The following is a 25,887-nucleotide window of genomic DNA, read 5'->3' as shown; positions in this document are numbered from 1 at the left end:
CAAATTTGAAAAATCCGAAAAATTGTTTGCGGAAAAAGTCCGGAATATTCCCCCCCCCCCCTTAATTTTCCCTCTTAATTTGCTTTCATCTGAGTTGCTTTTTATTTTTTAGTTTTAAATTTTTTGGAAAAAAAATTTAAAACTAAAAAATAAAAAGCATATATATATATATATATATATATATATATATATATATATATATATATATATATATATATATATAAAGATCTGCATATATAAGTAAGCAAAACGTGATGAAATTGCTTACCTTTCTTTAAGTAACTTTTAGTAGAAAAAGAAGAGGGAAAAGGAATAATAATGAAAATAAATTAATCTCTGACCCAACCCAAACTCTTCGGTGTGTTATCAACTCCCTTGCGAGTTCTCCCTAAATCAGTCGATGTATGTACTGAAGCCCTCAACTATCCCTAAATCAGTGTGACGTCATAGCGCTAACCAAAGTGTGCAATATCAGTTATATATATATATATATATATATATATATATATATATATATATATATATATATATATATATATATATATATATACATACACATAAATTTGAACTTCCTAAGGTTAAATTAAACCTATATACTTAAAATAACTTCCTTAGCAACTAACCTTTTCATCACATTTTTTGTATTTTTTTAAATAGTTTCACCTCCAATTTTAGAAAGTTTGTTAACCTAGAGGTTTAAGAAAATAATTCTTATTTATTTCATCATCACATTTATAAACTACACTTATAAAAAGTTACAAGAAGATTAACAAAATGTTAAAAAATAAAATAAAAGTAATTCCTAAAATATAACCAAAAAAAAAATAATGGTTTAAAGAAACCTACCACTTCAGATTTCACCTGGGAATCGCTTAAACTACAGTCATAATCACTAAACGACTTTTTAAACGACGAATTACAAATTAATCGTTATTTAAAAAAACCACAAAAACGCAAATTTAATTGACCAGAATGTTTTTAAAAACATGTTTTTGTTTTTTATTTTTTTAATAAAATGTTTTTTTTTTTTGTTTTTTTTTACTGTAAATCATGCGCGGAGTGTTGCTACATCGACTATCTTATAGCCTGACTCGCTAGGGAGTGCTGCTACATCGACTGACAAATAGCCTAACTCGCAAGGGAGTGCTGCTATATCAACTGACAAATAGCCTGACTCGCAACGGAGTGCTGCTACATCTACTATCTTTTAGCCTGACCCGCAAGGGAGTGTTGCTACATTTACTGAGGGTTTGGTTGGGGCAGGCAGTCTATCAATTAATAAAAAAAAAAATTCCGGTCTTGCATTTTAATTTTTACTTTTTGTCAACAAAATATGAAAAAAACTTTCAGACAACATATAAGATATATATATATATATATATATATATATATATATATATATATATATATATATATATATATAACATATGATATATATATAAAATGTATGATATGTTAATAATATATCATATAGACTATAATAATCTTAATACTATATTATAGTATTTTTATTATTGTTATTATTATTATTATTTTTATATTTACAAATATATATATATATATATATATATATATATATATATATATATATATATATATATATATATATATATATATATATATATATATATATATATATACAGTGGCGGCGTTAGGGTAGGGCCTGGTTGGGCGATGGCCTAGGGCGCCGAATATAAAGGGGCGAAACTAATTGGTTATTTTACCCTTTGCCTTTTTTTTGAATGGAGTTAAATTGAGCTAGGGGCGCTGTAGAAATCTCGCCCAAGGCGCTGGTAGTGCTAAAACCGGCACTGTATATATATATATATATATATATATATATATATATATATATGTATATATATATATGTATGTATATATATATATATATAACATTGATAATATATATTTTACATTTATATAATATAAAATTAGTATAGTCAAATATACTAACATACATAGTAAAACATTTTAATCAAACTCTAAAAAACTACTTACTTAAACAAACTCTAAAACAAATTCAAGCAAATTCTTTATGCAATACACACTGATGAAATAAAAAAAAAAATCTATTTAATATTTATCACTAATGCATCGCAAATTAAGCAATGTGGTATCGTTAAATTGACAAACTCAAAACCTTATGAAATAGCAATAGATGGCCTAATCAATGACTAGTAAAGTCACGCATGCGTAATTGAGTTCTCAAAATGCAAAACGAACGGTGGAACTCATAATATAGACGTTAAATTAACGTTGATGCAACATCGCGTTAAGTTGATCGTTTTCAACGAATTTTCAACGTTGATAAAATGTTGATTTTTGGTTATATGTCGTCGCGACTAAAAATCAACTGTAAATCAACGTTGAAATAACGTCGTGTGTCCACTGGGTTTGAACAACAAAAATAACATTAAATGTTGTTTTTATGATTCAAAATATAACAAAAATACAAACATTAAAAATGCCATAAAAAGGTATTTTTATACATATATATTTCATCGTTTTTGAAATAAATCATTTAACTTTTAAGTAAACAAATATTGCTGCTATATTTTATTGAAGCATTATTATTTAAAATAAGTTAAAACCATCTTTACAAAAGCATTATTCTTTACAAATCTGTCAAAACGTCTTATGTAGTAGATTATTCCCACCGCCTGAATTATTCCATCTCCCTATGAAAAACTCAAAAAGAGAATGCGCTTCCAAGGAATAACTATTAGAAGTGTACCTGGCTCGTCCGTAATTAGCATAAACATAAACAGCAAGTATTGTTGTTTATGTTTATTTCTCAAAGAAATTGTGCGCGTAGGTGCAATTATATTTATTTAGTTTGTTTTTTAATTATATTTAATTATTTATGTTTTTGAACCAATGTTTCAAATTTGCATAAGTTCAAAAAAAGTTATACTCTTTAGAGTGTAGAGTTTTGTGACTTTAAATATTTCATATTAAAGCGATGCATTGATCATGTTTAAATTTGTAATCATTATTAGAGTGATTTATAGCAACTTTATCAGTACCTATTCTTGTTTACTTGTGTTGATAGCAGTTGTATAACCATGTAGTACTTTTCTGCCTACATTATTACATCCCTTCTTTTACATCACTGTACATGCATATGAATTATTACCTCAGCCCTTTTAAATCTCTAAACATACATCTGAATTATTACCTGCCCCTTGTAAATCATACAAATTTCACTGTTATATTGATATTGAGTGATATTGATAGCAATTGTATAACCTTGTAATATCTGTCTGACTGAATTACTACCTCCTATACAATTGTATAACCATGTAGAATTCGCCTGCTTGATTTATTACCTCCCCTCTTCTAAATCACTGTACATGTGTTGCTGTGATATTGATATTGAGTGATAATGATAGCAATTGTATAACCATGTAGTATTTTTCTGCGTGAATTATTACCTCCCCTCTTGTAAATTACTCTACATGTGTCACTGTGATAATTTCTCTTTTTCTTTCTCCTTATTTTTTTACTAATGATACACTTTCTACTTCTCTAAAACTCTTATTCTTCTTTATTGTTTAACCTACATAAAGATATCTTGATTTTAAAAGTCATAGGTAATGTTAATTTTTAGACAGATTTTATTTATAGCATTATAAGTAATTTATCTGCAGCTTTGATGAAATGATTGCAACCTTCGTGACTGCACATGTCAAGTATGTTTTATCAGGTATGAAGTCATATATTTTATTCCTAATTTTGATGAGTGTCTGGTTGCCATATAATGTATGTATTCAATTTATTGGATACCAAATAAAATAAGCCTGACCCTAACCCTGCTTGGTCTGGGTTACCCATCCCAGAAAACAGGGAAAAGTGTTAATGAGTTTTACAGGGAACAGTTTTAATAAGTAATAGATTGATTAGGATTGATTAAGGACATTTTAAAAAAATGCTTCAACTAAAAAATACTAAAAACGTCACTTACTTTACTAATATATTTATTTATTTTACGGAAAAGAAATATCCAGCACTGTTTACAAAAAATGAAAAACGCAACCTCAGGGAACTATCCAAAAGTTATAATGTCAGCGGTATGTTATAGCCTTTTACCATAATTAAGCAACACGAATATGGGAGATTGTTGGTATTGATTTTGCTGAACCCTTTAATGAGACGGAATTGGGATACAAATGTTTTCTAAGTTGTACAGACTTATTTTCAAAGTGGCCAGTGGCATATGCCTTACCAGTGGCATATGCCTTACCAGTGGCATATGCCTTACCAAATAAAGAGGCTGGTACAATGGCAAAAGCAATCTTAAAATTGGTTCCAACTTTCGGTTTTCTTTCAGCAACAATAACGGATAATGGAACGGAATTTTGTAACCAGGTTGAGACAAAAAATGAAAGCAAATTTATTAAATTACTATTGCTTAAGCAGTATTTTAATAACGCGTACTTTATTTACTTATAGTTAAACTACGAAATGTATAAGTTGTTGAAGATCAAACAAAGGAAAACCACTGTGTATCACCCGCAATCAAATGGGCAAGATAAAAATACTAACAAAAACATAAAATGGTACGTTTGTTTCATTACACATACATATACCTATGTATACGTATACATTATTTATTTTTTATTTTTAGAAAGTTACGAAAACTAGTTGATGAGAATCAATTAAATTGTGGAGAGACAAACTTTGCGCGTGGAGAGACAAACTTTAACTAAAGCTTCTCCTTTTGAAATAATGTTTGGGGGTCGTTTACCTGTATATACACCAGTGGCCATAGGAATGGACACCCCTGTAATTTTTACCTTTTTTCTTAGAAAAACTGACATATCATGCATTTGGTGGATTTAATTATTTATTTTTATATTTAAACCACGTCATCTATTATTTGGCTTATAGGAAATAGCAAATTTTAATCGTTTATACCAATTTTAAACATAGTTATGGATTATTATAGTTAGTTGGTGTCAAAATGAGTCATTACTCTGCTAATGGTTTTCTCTAGTAAAAGGTAAATGTCTCATTATTTTTGTACTTTTGTGAAAATTAGTCTATTTATTGTGATGACTAATAGTTAATTACGTTATTAATTAACATTTTTATCCATAAATCTTTTAAGCTATAAATACAAGATCATTGTTTTGTAGTCATTTAGTTGAACTTCAACAATTGCTGGTGAAAAGTCGACAGTGCTCTTGAAGATTTAGTGTGTTTTTTAAAATTGTACTTTTATTTACAATGGCGAAAGGATATTGGTTACCTACAAAGCGATGCAAAGCTGTTACATTACGCGGAGAAGGTTATTCGTACATGGAAACTGCCAAAAAGTAGGGAATTGGAGCAACAAAATCTGGAGTGAGTAAGGTGTGCGAAAGGTTTAAGGCAACCAATACCTTCAAAAATATGCCAAAAAATGAAAAAATTAAGAAGACAACTACCAACGATGACAGGATGATAATGAGGCTTGCACTTAAGAATCGAAGAGCAACTTCAGCTGAAATTAAAAATGATTTAGAGGCCGCCGGAGTTTTGGTTAGTTCAAGAATAATTCAAAAAAAAGATTCTTATTACTAAATGTTATTTTAGTAATAAATTGAGGAGAATCAATTAAATTGGGACGAATTTATAGATGTTGTTTTGTATACACTGCGCGTGAAGAGACAAACTTTAACTAAAGTATTATTGAAGAAACTAGTAATCTTTTTAATATAATCTGCTTAACAGAAACATGGTGCAGTTTGGATGACGTAAAATCTTTTACCAATTTTGAACTACCGGGTTTTAATGTAATTTCATTGGCACGAAAAACAAATAAGCGTGGCGGAGGTGTTCTTATTTATGTTAAAAATAACTTACATTATTTTACCCGGCATGACATGAGCGTCACTGATGCTGATAAAGAGGTTTTAACAATTGAAATTTTAACCAATAAATTTGAAAATAAAATTCTAAGTTGTTGTCATCGCCCACCTTCAGGTGAAATTAAAAATCTTAATTCGTTTTTATGTAACGACGTTATTAAAAAAAGTGACCGCGAAAATAAATTTATCTACTTATTGGGTGATCTGGATTTAGATTGTTTTCAATACCACGTTAATAATAACATTAAAAAGTTTTATAATAACATTCTCGAAAATGGTACGATTCCTTTGATTAGCAAACCGACAAGAATTACTCAATCAAATGCTTCTTTAATTGATAATATTTTAACCACTGATGTTTTTAACGTATCCTTAAAAAAAGGCATAATTAAAAATGACATATCTGATTATTTTCCTGTTTTCTTTTCTAAAAATATAGATAATAAATTACTTCCTAATGAAAAACGAGTTTTCAAAAAGCGAACTTTTACAAATAAAAACCTTGAATCTTTTAAAGAACAATTATCTTTAATTGATTGGAGCTTTATTAACGCCTCTGATAATATAAACTTAGTTTATAACTCCTTTTTTAAAACTTTCTATGATATTTATGACACTTACAAATTTATCGCTCTCTTAAAAAACAAATTAATTCATTTTACTAAATCTGAAAGACTTATTGAATTAAATGTAACAAATATAGCTATTGTTAGTCGGCAAAAGATTATTTGTAAAATTTCAGGGCTGTACGATCAAAAGAATTGCTTCAAAAAGCGCTGTGAAGTTTTGGCCTCCACACAAAAAAAAAAAAAAATCAAAAAATCAAAAAATGCAGACTCGTCAGTGAGTGAATAGAAAGCTATAAAAATATATATATAAATATTCATTTAGTCTCAATCAAATACACTCATTTTCATTATTCTATAAAGTTTATATGGCTGTAAAGTTTGTGGCATTGTTATAAAACCTTGTAATAAGTAATAATAAAAAAAAGTCATTGAACTATTTTACGTAGTAGAATACTATGCCACCCCTGTAAAAATAAATTTTTATTCGGTGTAAAAGCCGGACATCTGATTTTTCGTAAAAGCAGGACATCTGGCAACTTCAATCTTTAAAAGATGTTGTCATATTGTCATGAAAAATTACTTGTGGTTTGAAGACTATTGAAGACCTGTTCATGTTTTCATTTTGCATATATTGTTGTTTTTAAACATACTTTATTTTAGATCTTTTTTTTTTTTTTAATAAACTTATATCAAATATAATTTAGTCAAAGCCTTCATTTTTATCTAAATTGCACAACATTTCTTTTCAAGTTGTACAATATCTTTTTCCGAATTGCGCAATATTTTTTTTCCGAGTTGCACATTTTTTTTTATCCGAACTACACAATATCTAAACAATTTCACAGAAGTTTCTATAATTATACGGAAAGAAAAAGTAACGAAAAAATGAAATAAAAAATATATTTTGCAAATTATTGTGTTTTTATAGTTGGCAGAACTAAGAATTTTTAAAAAGCTTGAGGAAACACTACTTTTAATGAAAAAAAAAGCAAAACCATAAAATTAGTAAAGTTTTGGCCCATTTTTTCAAAAAAAACTTTACTCACCCGTCCACCCCCTTCTAGTTAAGGGCATGGTGCTTTGGGCGTTTATAAAAGTTATATGAATATTGTTATAAAAGAAAAACAGAAAGAAAGTTTCTATTTACTTCTATTAAAATTTGTATGTATTGAAACGTTAAAATACATCATCATTATGTAAAATAGATCATCATTGGGTAAAATTCATCATTATTATATTAGATTGTATAAATTTTTTTATTATTTTTACGTAGATTTTGTTTAAAAAAATATTAACAATAAGAAAATTGTAGATAAAAGTATTTTTTTCTCTCTAAATGTTTAAGTAAAATAGACATGACAACAATCAAAAACTGTTTTGAAAAAATTATTTTTTTTGAAGTGCATACTTTTCCTTTTTTGAATATTATTATCATTAATTTGACTCATGTGCTGGATTATCTTACCCATGAACACATTTGCACGGTTTACTGCCCTCGATTCTTTTGTGCTGAAGGTAACAATTATTAAAAAAAATATTTAGGATGATAAACCTTCGTATTAATAGTTAAATTACATTTTATCTAATAAACTTATTTGTTATATAGTTATTTTAAACTATTTTTTTTGATGTCGCAAAGGTACTGAGAAACACAAAAAGCTGACAAGGTATTTTTTCCAAAAACATGACCTTTAGATTATTCTTCGTGATTCTTTCTTTTCATTTACACTTAGTGTAACAAATTATTAATGTCATCTTTACCTTAAAAATCAACACAGGCATTGCAATTTTTTTAATGATAAATCTAATTCTGAATTTTCAGAATGAAGTTTGTAGCTATTGTTGCTGTTATTCTTGTGCTCTTTGTGACGCCAAACACTTGCAAATCAATATCGGGTATGTGTTTTTTTTTGTTTTTGTTTGTTTGTCGTTTTTCTAATTATAAGATTGCTCAACCTTTTCTTGATTTAATTGTACCGTAGCGAAAAAAAAAAAGATCCTTGCTTTTATAATATCACCCATCAAAGTTTTAATGAAAAAACAATTTTAAAAACTTGAAAAAATAAAATAAAACAACAAAAAAATAAAACAACAAAAAAATAAAATAAAACAACAAATATCTTTTTTATAGCAGTGTTGCTCAAGGTCATACCATGTGCTTCTCCTCGTATATAAGCTATAGCCTAAATAATTTCGGCTAGTCACCAGAAAACGCAAATACTAACTGATTGCAAGATCAAACCCTAAACATTTATTTGTATAGAAAAGAATGGAATGAAATTAAAATAATCTTTCTTTTACCGCATTGAATCAGCTCCGGGAAAAAGATAGTTAAAAGTAGGGACGGGCGCTTGTTTATTACAAAAATGAACTTTTATAAAAAAAATAATAACAAAAGATACTAAACTACGCTTCAATTAAGAATGGAAACAAATTGGATATTGCAGTTAACAAAGTTAAAAATGCATTAAGTTGATAAATGCTCTTTTTCAAAATAAGCCATGCTTTTTTTTTTGGTGACTGAAGTAGCTAATTGTTTTATAAACTTATTGTTCTCATATTTTAGTAAGGTAGAGGGGAAATAAATTTTGGTCTTTCTTGTTCATAGACACTAACCGCTGTAGTATTTTGAAAAAAGTCCTGTTTGAAATGAGCATAAATTATATAAATGTTTGAAGTTTGCTCTATTTCTGGAAGTCTCAAACACAAAAATATTGCGTCCACGCCTTTGATGTGTTAACACAAATCTAACTGATTGTGTATTGTAAATTTCCAGCTGGTGTAATAGCTTTATCCCTAAATAATTTACCAAACTAATGTTTCTTATTTAATTCATGCCTAGATAATACTAAAATAAAATAAAATGGACAAAAGTCCTATTAATGTACACACTAAAAAAAAAAGGTAGAAATTTCTACCTTAGGGTAGGATATGTGATATACCCTTAGTAAGGTATAATTTTCTACCTTTTAAGGTAGAAAATTATATTAAAAAAAATTATTTTTCATACAATTTTCTAACTTAAGATATAATTTTCTACCTTATAAGGTAGAAAATTATACCTTACTAAGGGTATATCACATATCCTACCTTAACTAAAAATTTCTACCTTTAATTTTTAGTGTGTATATATATATATATATATACATATGTATATATATATATATATATACATATGTATATATATATATATATATATATATATATATATATATATATATATATATATATATATATATATATATATATATACATATGTATATGTATATATATAATTTTTTATATATTTGATGCAGTTGGCAAATATATTTGATTTGATTCAATTTTAGATTTCTAACCTCTTTCTCTTTTAATGTTTATGAAATGAAATTAATTTAGGAAAAAAAAATAAAGAAAAAATGTTCAAACATTTATTCACATTTTTATAATTTTAATATAAGAAGATTAATAAATTGTAAATACAAAAGTCAATAATTTGTTTTTGACTGTGATTCACGAAAATTTGTTTCATTAAGGTTGTATAATCTTTGGGAGATAATACCGAGGTAACTGAAAAATATATCATAATATCGGCAAAACGGGAGATTATCTCCCGTTTTGCCGATATTTTGATATATATATTCAGTTAGATAATTATTCAAATAAAGTTTTGGCACTTTTTGGTTAGGACGAAATTTCTTCTCGTTCGTTTAAAATGATAATTCTAACTTAAATAAAATATAAATAAAATAGAAAAACATGTTACTAATTTTGCTCAAAAACAATATATTTGTTAAGCAAAATACTTTATAAAATACATTCTGTTATGTATTTCGGTATGGTAGTGGGAACTTTATAACGTAAATAAATTAAGTGAGCTGATTAAAGTTTTTATAATAATTAATACGGCAATTAATTTGGTTAAAAAAATATATTAAAGGTGTTTTCAGGACATAAAAGAAACAAAGTCAAAGATATGAAAATCAATCACCCGTATTACAATGACCCAGCTGCCCCAATGCGATCAGTATATGGCCAAACTGTCGAAGAAACAAGTAAAGAATTAAATAAAGCAATCGACGACGCAGTAACAGAAGCAAGTAAAAATGTCATGTCAGGTATGTGTTACTTATATGTTATGTTAGTATTATTTCGCAACTTACTGGATAGCACTAAACTCACTGGATAGCACTAAACTTACTGGATAGTACTAAACTACAATTGAGTAACTCCAAGTCAATCACAACATGTTTTTTTAAACTTACAACTACTCTTAAAAGTAAAAACTTTATTTTTATATAAAAAAATTACAATATTTTTTAAAGACATTTTAAATAGGCATTAAATACATATTTTAAATACATATATTTTGTTTGTTTGTCCAAGATGACTTTTGTTTAAAAAAGTTTTTAAAAAATTACGAATAAGGTTATCTAAACCATCTAAAGCATTGAAAATTTTCTTTAATTGACAGTTTATAAAAAAATTATTATTTTGATGCTACCGTTTTAATGTAATATCCCAGCGGGCACTGCTGTAACACGTCTGAACGACATCTTTTAGACGGCGTCGTATGCCACTGCTTCTGTGTTATATTTGTTTAGATTATTAAAATTAGAAATGCGCTTTAAATGCATTATCGTTTAATGTTATATCACTTGAATTTGTTTACCTAATTATAATTTAACTTACTTGCAAATATTCCAGTAACTTCCAACTCTAATAAGTGGTTGCTTGCAGCCATGTTGGAAGTGAAGATGTTTAAAAAAATATCAGAGCTAAATAATTGATTTTTTGACGAGATTAAAAACATAACTACATGATTTTTACTACTAAAAGTTTCATCCTTGAAACTTTTAGTAGTAAAAATCATGTAGTCATTTTTTTAATCTCGTCAAAAAATCAATTATATAGCTCTGATATCATTCATCGAGCACTCTTGCTGAATATATGCTCACAGCAAAATTAAACTTATATATATATATATATATATATATATATATATATATATATATATATATATATATATATATATATATATATATATATATATATATATATATATATATATATAGTATATATATATATATGTATATATATATATATATATATATATATATATATATATATGTATGTATATATGTATATATGTATATATATATATATATATATATATATATATATATATATATATATATATATATATATATATATATATATACATATATATACACACGCACACACAGAAAATGAATAAATGTTTTTTTTTCCTTCTATTGGTATTTTAATGTAAAAATGTGATCTTCCAAAACATTAACAATTTTTTTAAAACTACTCTAAAATACAATTCACATCGTTACAACATTAGCTTGAGATCACGAATTTGCTCTGTTTTAGTTTGTAATGGCATAAATTGAAAATTTATGGCACCATGTTGAACTTTCCCTAAAACACACAAGGCCCTTCAAAAACGCTGATGAACTATTTAAAGCTAATGAAGCCACTTTGAATGAGATTACGCCGGAAAATATTATTAAACTCATTGAGTCTACGCCGAGAATATGTTCCATGATTCCTAAAAAATTAAAGGCATTAACTATTGGTTTAATTGTTTCTTCGAGTAGTTATAAAAAAGTAATGTTTTGGAAAGACCACATTTTTAGATTAAAATACCAATAAAAGCAAAAAAACAGATTCTTTTTCTAGTAGTCTTATTATGTATAAAACTTTTTTCTTATATATAACATTATTTTTTTAAATATAACATTATTTTTTTCGTTTAAAGAGTCAATACAGCAACTTTTCTAAAAAAACTTTAGCAACTTTTCTAAAAAACTTTTTTTCAGAAAAGCTGCTGTATCCAGTAATTGAAATTAAATTTTGTTTTTTTTATTTGGTTGATACGGTTTTTTACAAATATAAGTATATTATTTTAGATACTGAACCAATCGAAAACCAACCAATCGCTAAATCAAAACCCGAAAAACATTCAAAAAAAAAAGAAAAACATAAAAAGACTAATGTAAAACGAAAATTAAATCTAGACAAATCCAAATCAGATGACGAAATTTATTTAGAAGAAATAAAAAGTGTTTTACCAAAAAATGAATCTCTTGATAATGAAGATACGAAAGAGTCAGACACTGCTCTGTTTAAGAAAAAACCAAAACATAAAACTTTGGAAAACCTGATAAACAAATCAAATAAAAAATTAAAGAAAAACCCGTCAAATAAAAGTAATGATAAGAAAAAAGGAGCGGATCTTGAAGAAACCGAAGACACTATTAAAAAAGTTGGCGAAGAAAATGAAGAAGGTTGGTTTTATATACTTTTAATAAATCGCGAGGTTAGAATTTTCTTGTTATATTTCCACTTTTTTTATTTCTGAGATAAAGCTACTTAAAAAGTAACAAACTTCAGGAGAATTTTTGGTTTTGAAAACATAAGTAATTTTCTCTGCAAAATTTTCACTTACAACTTTGATTACAAAACAGTAGAAAAACTTTATTCTGAGGTTCATGTCACTCAAATTTAAATAAAAGTGGAGATAGGCATAACAGTTCCAACCTTGCAAAATGTTTAATTTAGGTACGTAGTATAAAGACGTCAGTTGTAAAGATTTAAAATTGATTTTTTATTTAAAATCAAGTATTCCCAAGAAAAATAAAACTTGTTTAATATTAATTTAATATTTAAATTAATCTTAAACAGCATTAATCAATAAAACACTAAAGTACAATTTAAAAAAGCTATAATCATTCAAATGGTAAATAAAAATAAAGATTTAGAGTTAAACATTTATTTTTTTAAATTTTTTTGCTGAATACCTAAATGTTTAAAATATTGGTATTGGTATATTAAATTGATTTATATAATTGTGCTGATAGAGATTTACGCATCAAAATACATACAAATACATTGTATTCGTAATGCATACAAATACATTAGTATTTGTATGCATTAAATACACAGTTTTGGAGTTTTTCACTGCTTCTTGAAATAAATATTACACCCCCTCTTATTTTGAAGAAGTGGGGGAGGGGGGCAAATATTTGTATATGATCATAACTTTTGAACGTTAAAAATGTTTTTAATGAAAATTAAAATCTGTTGATGAATTTAAATTTAGTATAAGATAATAAAGTTGAAGATTTTATTAACTCACTGCACTGCCTGCACGATTGAGCTGAGGAGTGGTTAAACGTTGAGGTATTTTTTTCCAGACCCATTACCGAGGTTTTTTACAAAAAATTCTCATTTGAAAGGTGAAAAAAAAGTTTCGTGTTTCTTACTAATCTGAGTGCCATAAAATCTTTAACTACTATGCCGTTTTGGTAAAATTAAATTTATTCTTTGGCGGTACGGTTTCAATAAAAAAATTATTTTCTGGTGATGTTTCGCTACGGTTTCGGAAAAATATTTAAATATTTGTTGTTAGGTAATATGTACGGTAATAAAAAACGTAATATGTCAGTACTATTTAGGTAGAAAAAAAATTGCTCAAGGGTTCAAAACAGCTTCAGGACAGTCAAAGTATTGAGAAAAATGTTAATACAGCTTCTACTAAAGTAATTAAACTTTCATCAAATTAATTTTGAAAACAAAAATTCAAAAATTGCACAAAAATTCGTTGATACAAAAAATGAGCTTAGATGATGATAAAATCAAAAAAGAAGTTTTTCGTTTGCTGAAATAAAAAAAGATCAATAATAAAAGAAATTTTTCGTTTGCTGAAATAAAAAAAGATCAATAATAAAAGAAATTTTTCGTTTGCTGAAACCTTTTTTTAAACTTTTCTTTAACTAAACTTTTAACGAGTGGTTTTATTATCCATAAAGATAACAAGTTAGGTGTTAATAAACTGAACTTTAAAAATATATAAGTAATAATTTTCTAAATATATTAGGTGATAACTAAATGGTATAATACTGCAACTAAAGAAAAAAAAATTTTTTAATTTAAAATACTTTGACGGCATTCATACCTCCTTTCTTCTATTTAATAAAAAACTGTCTGCAAAAAACCGAAAACCGAAGATGTTGCTTGTTCATCAGCAGCAGCATCTCTTAAACCAGAATCTGACAAACTTAAAGTAGAGATACTAGGTTAAATTATAGAGTTGGACTCTTTGTAAAATGTACTATAAAACCTTCTATTTACCTTAAGTATTGTTTGCTAACTGATCCTTACCAGCCTTATCCGCCCTACGATTTCAAAGGTGGCATTTTTAAATACCTGGTATACTCTATGGTTATCATACTCACCTAGATAAAAAGGTGCTCAGGGTATTATGTGCTTTATTTCCACAACTAGTTTAAAGAGGTATTCATTACTAACCTTTTCGTAAAGTATAAACATTTTACTGAATGTGCCAAAAACCATACCAGCTCAGCATGGCATCGTGGGGCTCAGCGAGATGCTAAACACATAGCATCAACTTTCTAAATCAACTAATCTAAATGAAAATAATTTTAGTTAGCTAGATAATTATGACAATTATGATAATTCAGTAGAAAGAATTATTGAAAACAATAGAAAGAAGCTATATTTTATTATTTTCACAAATTTTTATATTACGTTAGAAATATAGTAAAAAAGTAAATGTCCAACAACGTTGTAAGTATAGAATTGAGAGAGTAGAATGGTTTTAAAATAATATTTTTGATACAGGTGCTAAAAATGCTTGTTGTACATTACATCGAACATAAAATACATCGAAAATGTAAATTACATCGAACGTAGAATAATTTATTCAACTTGTCTGAACATGCTCTGCAGGGAAATATTGTAAAAGGTGCCAACAATGCTTTTGGATTCTCGGTCATAGTTGACGAAACAGAAGATATTTTTTGATTTTAACAGTTATCACAGAGATTGCAGTTTGTTAATACGTCTAGAGAGAATGCTATGATTCCTAAGGAATTTCTTTAATTTTTGCAGCTGGAAGATATGGACGTTGCAACGATATCTGAATGTATCATTCAGAATTGCAAAACATTTAGCCTTCTCTTTAATAATTTGCAAGGTCAGGGTTATAATGGGTGCTCTAAATTGGCTGGGAAAGAAAATGATATTAGGCAAAAATTAGAAGAATTTACCCCAAAGCCATTTCTGTTCTCACATAGACTCAATCTTGTAGATAATGATCTGAATGATGGAGCAGGGGTACAAAATACTATTGGCGCTATTAACGCGATTATTGCATTTTTTCGAGTCCAAAACGGAGATCTTTTGTCTCAAATATTCCTTTCCTATGTGAATCAAGAAGGACAAAGAAGTATAAAATTTAAACATATTTAAGTTCGTATTTTTGCATCTGTTGTGCAAACCGAACCTAACATTTTAAAGACGAAATTTCTACGACTAATAACCTATACAGTATAGATAATTTTTAAACTGAGGCCCTGAGCTTGTTTGATTTTTGGAACGCTCGAGAATACAACAGTAGCCAAGATTTTATCAACTTATTAGCTATTACACAATTTTATCCAAGTATCAGGTATGCCTGACTAGTGTTAACTTTACCAGTAACAACATGTACGGTGAAGCGATCATTTAGCACATTACGTTGTGTATAAAAAAATAAGCTCAATGATATCAAATGATCGTCTGTCTGGTTTGTGCATGTTAAAAGTATACAGAGACAAAATAAACTGGAACAAAAAAGACTTTATAGAAATTTAAAATTGTTGGCATGTTTGGTATTGATAACAGACAACTCCAATTCTTGTTTAAAAAATAAATTTTGTTTTAAATAAATGTTGCAAGTTTTTTGTGTGTACTTTAACAATATAGATTCATTGTATCATTAAAATATTGTTGCTATAGTACGCCGTTATTTACTAGAAATATTTTGCCCCCTTCCTTAGAAAATTTCTGCGGGCGCCCATGCATATATATATATATATATATATATATGTATGTATATATGTGTATATATATATATATATATATATATATATATATATATATATATATATATATATATATATATAGATATATATATATATATATATATATATATATATATATATATATATATATATATTATATATATATATGTATGTATATATATGTATATATGTGTATATATGTGTATATATATGTATATATATATATATATATATATATATATATATATATATATATATATATATATATATAAAAAACTTTAAAAAGTATTATACACAATAGAGTGCTCAATGTTATTAAAAGAACAGAGCAATTATATATTAGTAGAAAATCACTTAACTAAATTTTTTTCCATTTAACACTGTGTTTCATCAACAAAGATTCATCAGAAATGGATGATCAAACTAATAAAACTTCAATTTATACCTAAAATTAAATTACAGGAAGTTGCAAATGTCTTTACGACTGTAAATTTTCACACATTTGTGGAATTTGCTGACACTATTATAAAAAGAATTCTTTAGAAATGATTACTTATGCTATTTTTTTTTTTTTAATGTTTTTTTAAAAAGGGTAGTTAATGTTAATATTATTTGAACTCATTTATTTTTATAGTTTTTTAGGAGAAACTTATTTTCGTGCCTACATTTAGAAATTAATTCCGATCTTTTGTTTAATAAGCATTCTTGATTTGCATGTGTAATTATTTCAAATTTTTCTTGTAGGCATAGTATGCATTTTTTGGAAATATTGTTCTATGCAGGCGCTGTTTTAAGGATAGACCAATTCAGTATAAAATCATCAATATTTTTTTCTTTTAATTCCCATATATATTTTGAAGTTTTATTAATTTGATCATCCATTTCTGATGAATCTTTGTTGATGAAACACAGTGTTAAATGGAAAAAAATTTAGTTAAGTGATTTTCTACTAATATATATATATATATATATATATATATATATATATATATATATATATATATATATATATATATATATATATATATATATATATATATATAAACATACGATTTGTCTTTTTAAGTTGTTAATTGGAATAAAAAGGAAAATCAATTAAGAGTTCTTTTTTCGATGTTCTGTAAAATTGCTTTCGCTGTAACTACCATCAACAACGATCCAATCAGACCTGAATTAGGTTATATTAAGATTTTATTTTCGCCTAAATGTAACACCTGCTTAACAACAGTTTAAATGATGTATATTCACAAGATTTAATCCAAATTTTTAAATCATTGTTTAATATGTCAACAACGACAAGACCATCAAATTGTTAAAAACTACAAGATTCTTGAAAAATAAAAAATGGAGGTCTATCTATCAAATTATCAATTGTAGAAATTGGATCAGTCTGTCACAGTAAATAGATTTCAATTTAGCAGGCCATCTTATCATGGGCTTACTCGTGAAAATCTTCAGATTTCAAGAATGATTATGAATTTTATTGATAGTTTTCCTATAAATAACTGGTTTAACATTAAAGTTAAATCAGTTAGACTTATAAGAGTATAATTGTTAGCGTAAAAAATGTTTTAGATATTGCTATGACAACAACTAGGCGACCATGCTTTGCAGAAAAAAATACAGATGAAAAAAAAAACAAGCTGTAAAAGGGTTCTTAAGATACAAGAAGTAGAAGATGAGGTAACTCAAGTTGGAATTATATTGATACAAGATTTTTAAAATAAGCTCCTCCTACTTCCTACAGCCACGAACAATTTTAAAGACAGTCCATTTTAAACAATCGAATAAATTATGAGGATTAAATTTTGATTATTTTTAAAAGTTATACTTATTTTATAAATAATCAGTATGTCATTAAAAATTTGCGTTAAATTGAAGTTGATTTAATACTATTAGTAAAATCTGCAGATTCTTTTGCATACGATTATCAAACAATGTTATACAAGCAATTTTGTATTTACTTACAGCATTTAACGCAGTAAATATTCTAGGAAAATGCACAAATATTATTCTTTTTATTCCTTAATTGAGCTGATCAACATCTATAGCTTTTGTTCTCTCGAGACATCAATGCTCAAAACGGAAAAATCATTAATGCGTTACAGCCGACGGGCAATGTCATAGTGAGGCTTCACCTTACCACTGTAGTTTTCATACGCTTCTTTATTTAGCAGCCACATATAAAACTAGCTAAGGAAGTATGCACCCTAATCTTACTGTTTATATTTTAACTATTAATAGACATAAATAATAATAATAATAATAATAATAATAATAATAATAATAATAATAAGAGTATTTTACCTTATTAATGATTTACTTGTTTAAATATTATTTTATATATATATATATATATATATATATATATATATATATATATATATATATATATATATATATATATAAATACACAACATACATATTCAAGTTGCTCTTTGATCTTTGTATAGCTTAATAGTCTAGCCTGTGATCGATTTTTGTATAGTCTTGATAGCCTGTGATCGATTTTGATTTAAGTACACTAGATAATTTTGACACGCGCGTTGATCTATTTTATTGTTATCTGTAGTTTCTTGGCTCTTTATGTAATCTATAAAATTCAGGATGACACCAATGCTTTTATTCTTTGCTTTTCTGATATGGTTGTATTTATCTTCGTGGTCTTCTATTTAAGGCAATTTGAATTTTTTTTTCAGTGTTTGTTTTATTTTGAATGTCGTTTTTCTAGCTTTCTCTTATTCTTCTGATTATGTTTCATTACTTCTCGTGTTGATCAGTAAAATCATTTTTTTTTTAATTCATTATTTCTATTTTTATTTTGTTATATTATTAATTTTTTTTATTTTAATATATTATTGTTATGATTGGTTTACTTTTATGTTTTTTTTAATTAAATTTTGATATATATTTTATAAATTATTTTGAATGAAACATATAGAAAAAACAAAGTATAAACAAAAAAAGCAATGATGACTTTTTTGTTTATTTATTTTGATTAGGTATCATCCCATAGACTCGTTTTATGAGTGACACCTAAACTGATTTTGAAAAAGTTACAGTTAAATTTGTAATTTTCCGATTTTAAATAAAAGAACCATACGGTGCGTCAGATAGATGCAGAAACTAAACTAAGTGCGTATTTTATAATATATCTAAGGATTAACGACCAAAAGTTTATAAAGTTTTCCTTTTTTCATACCATATATGAAACTATTTGTTTAGCCTAATTTATTCTTTATGTTATTCTATATGGGGAAGATTAGGGTAATATGGGAATCTTGGTAACATGAGCATACCAAAAGGTTCCTATTATGCAATGAATTTCCAGATGCTTTGTATTTTTTAAATCGTATTTATGTGGTAATAGCAAAAAGAAGTAAAACTAAGGATGCGAAGTCTGTGTCCGGAGTCTGGAGTCCAGGAGTCCCTGTTTATACCCGAAGTCCTGCCCGTCGTAAAAGTTGTTGGTACTCCTGGACTCCGTGATTTTTTAATTTTTATATTAGCATATTAACGACTTCTAAGGAACCCTTATTAATTTTTATAAATTATTAATTCAAAACTATTTACCCAACAGTTAAATAACTTTAAACCAGTAAATGCACGGAGGTATTGAGTTATGCTGCGTATGGTAGGCCTTTTGCTATATAAATTTGAAAATATGCAACATGTTTATGGAATATATTATCTATAGCATACATTGCAAATAAAAAATATTAGAAGCGAATCACAGCATATGCGGTAAACAAAATCTTCGGCGTACAATGATAGCTAGATGCCAAATTATGTCAAATTATGCATAAAGGAAGTATTTTTCTAACACGCTTTCCTAATGAAATATTTGAACTAACAGATATGGTTTTACTGATAAAAAAAGTATGAAAGCATAATCTTTATATAATCATACTATTTATATAATCATTCTAATTAACTAGAGTGAAAAAGCGGGTCGTTATTGACAGATTTTGTAAAATAACTTGAACTTTTTGGGGTGACCAGACTGTCACCCCAAAAAGTTTATGTTATTTTACAAAAGAGAGTGCATCTATTATTTTTTAAGAGACTAGCGCAGATGTTAGATAATTTGGATGAACTCGATGCTGTTATAGCTGCTATTGAGCTGCTGCTTTTTGAAAACAAACCTCAATTTTAGTTCAAATGTTAAAGCTAACTAATTTAATTTATTCTAAACAAAGTGAAGAAAGTATATCCATGTGTTTATTTTGCAAGAAACGATATTAAGAAAGTATATTGCCAGGTGGCTCGTCACCTCAACGCCAAACACAAGGATACGATTATTGATAAACAATCTAATAAAAAATAAAGAAAAGCAGAGGTTGTTCTTCATCCTGTTTGGTTTCAAAATTATTTCGATTAGATTGCAAAAAGTTTGCATAAGATGAATTCTACTCGGCTATAAGATAAACTTAAAAATTTTAAACCAAGTACAGATACTTCAGGTATTAAGGAAGTCATTGCAAGCTAGTCTTCAGTAAAAAAAAATGTACCCAATTCATTTAATGGAAATGCTTAAAACTTTGCTTCTGATTTTACAAAATATTTTTTTAAACTCCAGTTTCTTTTTAAAACCTTAGCTAAAAGTTGTACTTTTCTTTTAAGTTTTGAATTAGCATATTTTGTCTTTGTTTATCTGAGTGGTGCCTCCTTTATCAATGGCATTATAACGTTTAAGCATGTATCCCAATTCTTTGCAAAAAAAAAAAAAAAATTCTATTATGACTTAGAAGAAATGTTTTTGGTACCTCTGTTTTATGATAAGTATCCATCATTTTTGCTTGGTGATAAATGTGCGTGATCATCTAACTCTGTATCAAGATCCAGTTTATCTCAGATTATCCCAGACCTCTTATCTTACCTCCAATTTTTGTACAGATTATCTCCAGTTTATCTCAGTTTATCACAGATTTCTGTATCAAGATACTGTATACAAATTCCAATATTTAGACTAGTTAATTACTATGGCTATGTAAGTTTTATTTTTAAATCATAACAAGTCGTTTTCTTAGCTATTAAGTCTTTTTAAAGTTAGAAAGTATCATTTTACAAGTTTAGTAAGTTATGAAGTGTCATTTTAAAAGTCTATTAAATGTGACTGAGCCAACGACGCCGGGAGGGAGCACGTGCCCCCTCCCCGCCCCCTACTTTTTTTCCAAAGGACCTTTTTTTTTTTTAGACAAATCAATATATAGAGGACTTTTTTTAGGCGAGTGTGCTCCTCCACTTTAAAACCTAAGTCGTTAGCTTTGCACGTTAATAGAATAAAATTTGCAACATTTTTTGAGTTGTTATAATTTATCTTTTATATTAAATAAAAACGCATTTGTGACGCATTGCAGCGTTTTGATATAAATACGCGATTATTTTATAAGTTATTATAATAACTATTTTAATAATTATTTTTTGTGGGTTGGTAACTAATTATGTAATTATGGGAAGGTTATAAAACAGGTAATGTTTAAACCGCCAAGAGGTTGAGCACGGTAATCGAACAAATTGAGTACAGCAATCGAACTCAAAACTTCTCGCTTACAAGACGAGGGATCAACCTTTACACAACTATCTCATATAAACTTAAAGTTAACAAATCCTTTAAACTATAAGACATAGAAATTTTTTGATCAAAGAAACAAAATCAATAATAAGTTGTAATTTGTTACAGGGTGATTGAAACTATATAGTTTATTCTAGCATTGCAGGGGCTATTTATATATATCCCCAAAATCCCCATAAAAAATATTTATGTCCTCAAAATCTCTGGTTAATTAACTCAAAAAGTTATTATAAAAAAACTCGTTCAAAGTTGAAGAAGTCCTTAATTTTTGACCCTAGAGTCCGGAGTCTCGATATCCATGAAAATTGATAGGACTTCGCATCCCTAATTAGAACTAGCGCAAGTTTATATGAGGCAATTATCGGCTGTCATCTAATTAAAACGCAACTAAATTTTGTGCTTTGTTAAAATATTCTTTTTATACAAAAAAAGTTTGTGGCCTCAATGTTGAAATGTAACGAAAAATATTACATTTAGAAAGCTTATTCATTTTTGTTTAGAAAACACTGCATAAAAACATTTATTTTTGACTATATTTAAATATACTAATTCCATATAATATGAGCACGCTCAAATTAGTGTTTTTTATTGAAATTACACAGTTTGAGGAATTTGTCAGAATATTGTGCAAAATTTGAATAAGTCGAGTAACCTGCAACTCTTAGACTCAAAATCTGGAGGGTTAAAGAAATCATTAGTGGGTTTTATAAATGCTTATAAATACCAGAATATTATAACTATTTATAAAAAAAATAATACTTTTTAAAAATAATACGTTTTAAAGAAAGGCTGATTTTGTTGAAGTAAAAACTTTAAGTTTAAGTAAATTTCATTTGTTTAAGTAACTAAATGATGCAATGATGCTTATTTTAAAGTTATTGGGAATTGTGAAATTTTTTTTTTTAATCAAATTGTGAAATTTTTTTTTTTAATCAAATATATATAATTTTATTTTTGAAAAGTTTTAAAAGTCTAGTATAGTGTACAATAAAGGAGTAGAGTAGGGTACAACAAAGGGGTAGTTTAGAATGAAACAATTTATAAAAACAAAAAATTTCTCCGTTTTTTTGTTAAAACAAAAATTTAATCAGAAAAACGTGATTTATATAAATGTAAGCCAGACTTGTGCAGATTAAAGGCCTTTTAAATGAAAAAGTTATGATATATCAATAATAAAAGTGATAGTTTTGAAATATTGAAATATTTTTAAGCTTTGAAAATTTTTTATAGCGCCTACAACTGAAGAATATGTTAATCAAGATCCAGAAGAAACAGGTTCACCTGAGGATAACGCTGGTTCTGAGGAAGATGAGGATCCTGGTGCTCCAGAAGTAACACCATCAGCTGCAGCTAGCGAAGAAGCGCCTGAGCCTGAGCCTCCAGGTGACTATAACCCTAACTCAGAAGGTAATGCTCCACCTGCAGAAGCACCCCAACCACCTTCTGAAGCACCTCAAACGCCAGCTGAAGCACCGCAAGCAGCTCCACAACCGTCGCCTGAGGATGGTATTATGTTTAAAGTTTAATATAAAATTTTTTAACAAATAACAAGATTTCTTAATTATCGTTAATGTTTATTTGCTGTTATTATTATTATTATCTCTTATTATTATTTTTATACATTATTAAACTATTTATTGTTAATAAATTATTATAGTAATCACAAATTAAATTATATGTAATAAAATGATATTACACTAAATAGGTAACCAGCAAGATTTGAAAAAATTGCTCGACGAAAGTATCAGTGAGTTTTTATTTGCATCTTATATGAATTTTCTTGGTTTTTTTTCTTACATTATACACATTTTATGAAATAAAAAAAGTATTTATTCCAAATATATCAAATAAAATAAAGTGTGATGCTATCTAGGAGAAAGGTAATTAATATTGAGACAAAATAATTAATGAGACAAAATTAATTTTGTTCAATATTATTAACTGATGTCATACATGAACAATTCTTATTTTTTTAAATAATAATTGTAAATAGTTAAAAGTTTTAAATAATTAAGCTAATAAAAATGGCTACAATGTTTTTAGGCAATTTGATAAAAGCAAATGCAGCAGTGGAAACTCTCTTAAAAGCAACAGGTAAAAATTAGTGATAATATTGAATTTTAGAACTAATAGAATGGCAGCAGGTTTTGTCGATACAAAACACTGCATTCACATTTTTTATTGATTGTTTCAACTTCGTAAAACATCTTCACATATTTAGGTGGAAGTTCCCCTCCAACTGAAGCTAAGCTAGATACTCCAACTGAAGCTAAACCTGAGATGCAAACTGGATCACCTAATGCTTGTTGTCCACCACCGCCATCTGCTAATCCATGTCAACCATGTCCTCCACCACCTCCTCCACCACCTCCTCCTCCACCTCCTCCTCCTCCACCCTGTTGTCCTCCACCACCACCTCCTCCACCCCCTCCACCCCCTCCTCCACCTCCTCCACCTCCTCCTCCACCCCCTCCACCCCCACCACCTCCTCCACCCCCTCCACCTCCTCCACCACCTTGTTGCCCTCCATCTCCACCACCATGTCCTCCACCTTGTCCTCCTCCCCCACCCTGTATGCCATGTCCACCCCCTCCTCCTCCACCTCCTCCCCCACCGCCACCTCCTCCTCCACCTCCTCCACCACCACCTTGTTGTCCACCCCCTCCTCCATCATGTACTCCACCTTGCTTTGTGGCCCAACTTCCTCCATGTATGCTTTGTGTAGCTCCACCACCCCCACCTCCTCCTCCTCCACCCCCACCTCCACCTCCTCCACCTCCACCTCCTCCTCCTCCACCTCCTCCTCCATGTCCTGCATCTTGCTCTCCAACTTCTTGTGGCTTTGGCTGTCGTAAGAACTGCTGTGAATATGTTGTGATGTTGCCAAATGGCCGCTGATAGTAAAAATACTAATCTAGTTTCAACGAGTTGGTAACAGCATGAAACTGTGAGTGCAGTGTTGTGTGTTGAAATACATTTACACTGTTAAAATATTTTTTAAATTAAAAGAACACGTTTATCAATATACATATTTCAGATTACCGTGATCGTCTACTACCAACTTTAACTTATCCATGTGATACTTGTACATTAATATGTTTACCTGGCTGTGAACAATCATGTTGTAAAACTAAAAATCAACAAACCATATTTCCACCAGCACCTACAATGCCTGTATTACCACCACCAGATCCTCCAATGGTTTTACCTTTCAAACCTCAACCTCCAGTTATATGCTGTGATTCGATAACATTACCTTTATCAAACCGGGCATGCACTGGACATTGTGAAAACCAAAACTGCATTAACTGTGGCAATAAAATGTTTAGACCATTTTAAAATAATTGCAGGAAATTGTGGAATTAAGAGGCTTTATATACTAAGTTGGTAGTTAAACTGCATGTCCACCTTTATGATTAGCAATTACGTGCATTTTCTTTTATATCAATGTATGTAATTTGAGTTTTGCTTGTTTATATATTAATGAGTTTTTTTATTTTTCTTTAGATATATTTTTTTAGCAACGTTTTATTAAATTTACGTTCACTTTATTAGGTGTTACTAATATTGTAATTATAGCGAAATACAATATCAGTGACACCCTGGTTTTTCTCCTTCACGCTTAATGTTTTAAAACCTTTTAAAATAATTAAAGCGACATTAATATTAAACCGTCATTAATACAAAAAGATTTCTGACCCTAATTTTGATTTTGAGCTTTCACGCCTGAATATCAAATTCCTGGGCGCATCACTCCATATATAAGACAATAGCAAGGACAGGTTGTTTCTTTTGTTTCTCATATTTAAAGTTTTAAAGTGTAACGTGAAAATTTAATATTTTGATTATAATTCGATCTCAACATAATTTTTATAGATATTGTAAAACATTCTTTTTTCTTGCGTTTGAAGTGCAAAATGTGTTTGGTGCAAAAAACTTTTTAAGGTTTCAAAAGAATACAACTCAAGCTATTTTGAAAACTGTTCCAAATAATTTAAATGCTGTTCTTAAACTATTTA

At 27.9% G+C, this 25,887-nt stretch overlaps 1 protein-coding gene across 1 annotated transcript; it reads left to right on the top strand.

Moving 5' to 3' along the window:
* Positions 1-7,904: 7,904 nt before the first annotated feature.
* On the top strand, positions 7,905-25,404 carry LOC100207119 (uncharacterized). Its single transcript, XM_065811098.1, has 8 exons — positions 7,905-8,088; positions 8,244-8,317; positions 10,351-10,518; positions 12,337-12,714; positions 23,099-23,374; positions 23,574-23,615; positions 23,912-23,962; positions 24,090-25,404. The coding sequence occupies exons 2-8, from the start codon at positions 8,245-8,247 to the stop codon at positions 24,764-24,766; spliced, it is 1,665 nt and encodes a 554-aa protein (XP_065667170.1). The 5' UTR covers positions 7,905-8,088; position 8,244; the 3' UTR covers positions 24,767-25,404.
* Positions 25,405-25,887: the final 483 nt, after the last annotated feature.

This window comes from Hydra vulgaris, chromosome 11 (assembly GCF_038396675.1).
Source record: "Hydra vulgaris chromosome 11, alternate assembly HydraT2T_AEP".
Taxonomy (NCBI): domain Eukaryota; kingdom Metazoa; phylum Cnidaria; class Hydrozoa; order Anthoathecata; family Hydridae; genus Hydra; species Hydra vulgaris.
Note: the sequence above shows the minus strand (reverse complement) of the source record. Positions and strands in the feature narration are given on the sequence as shown.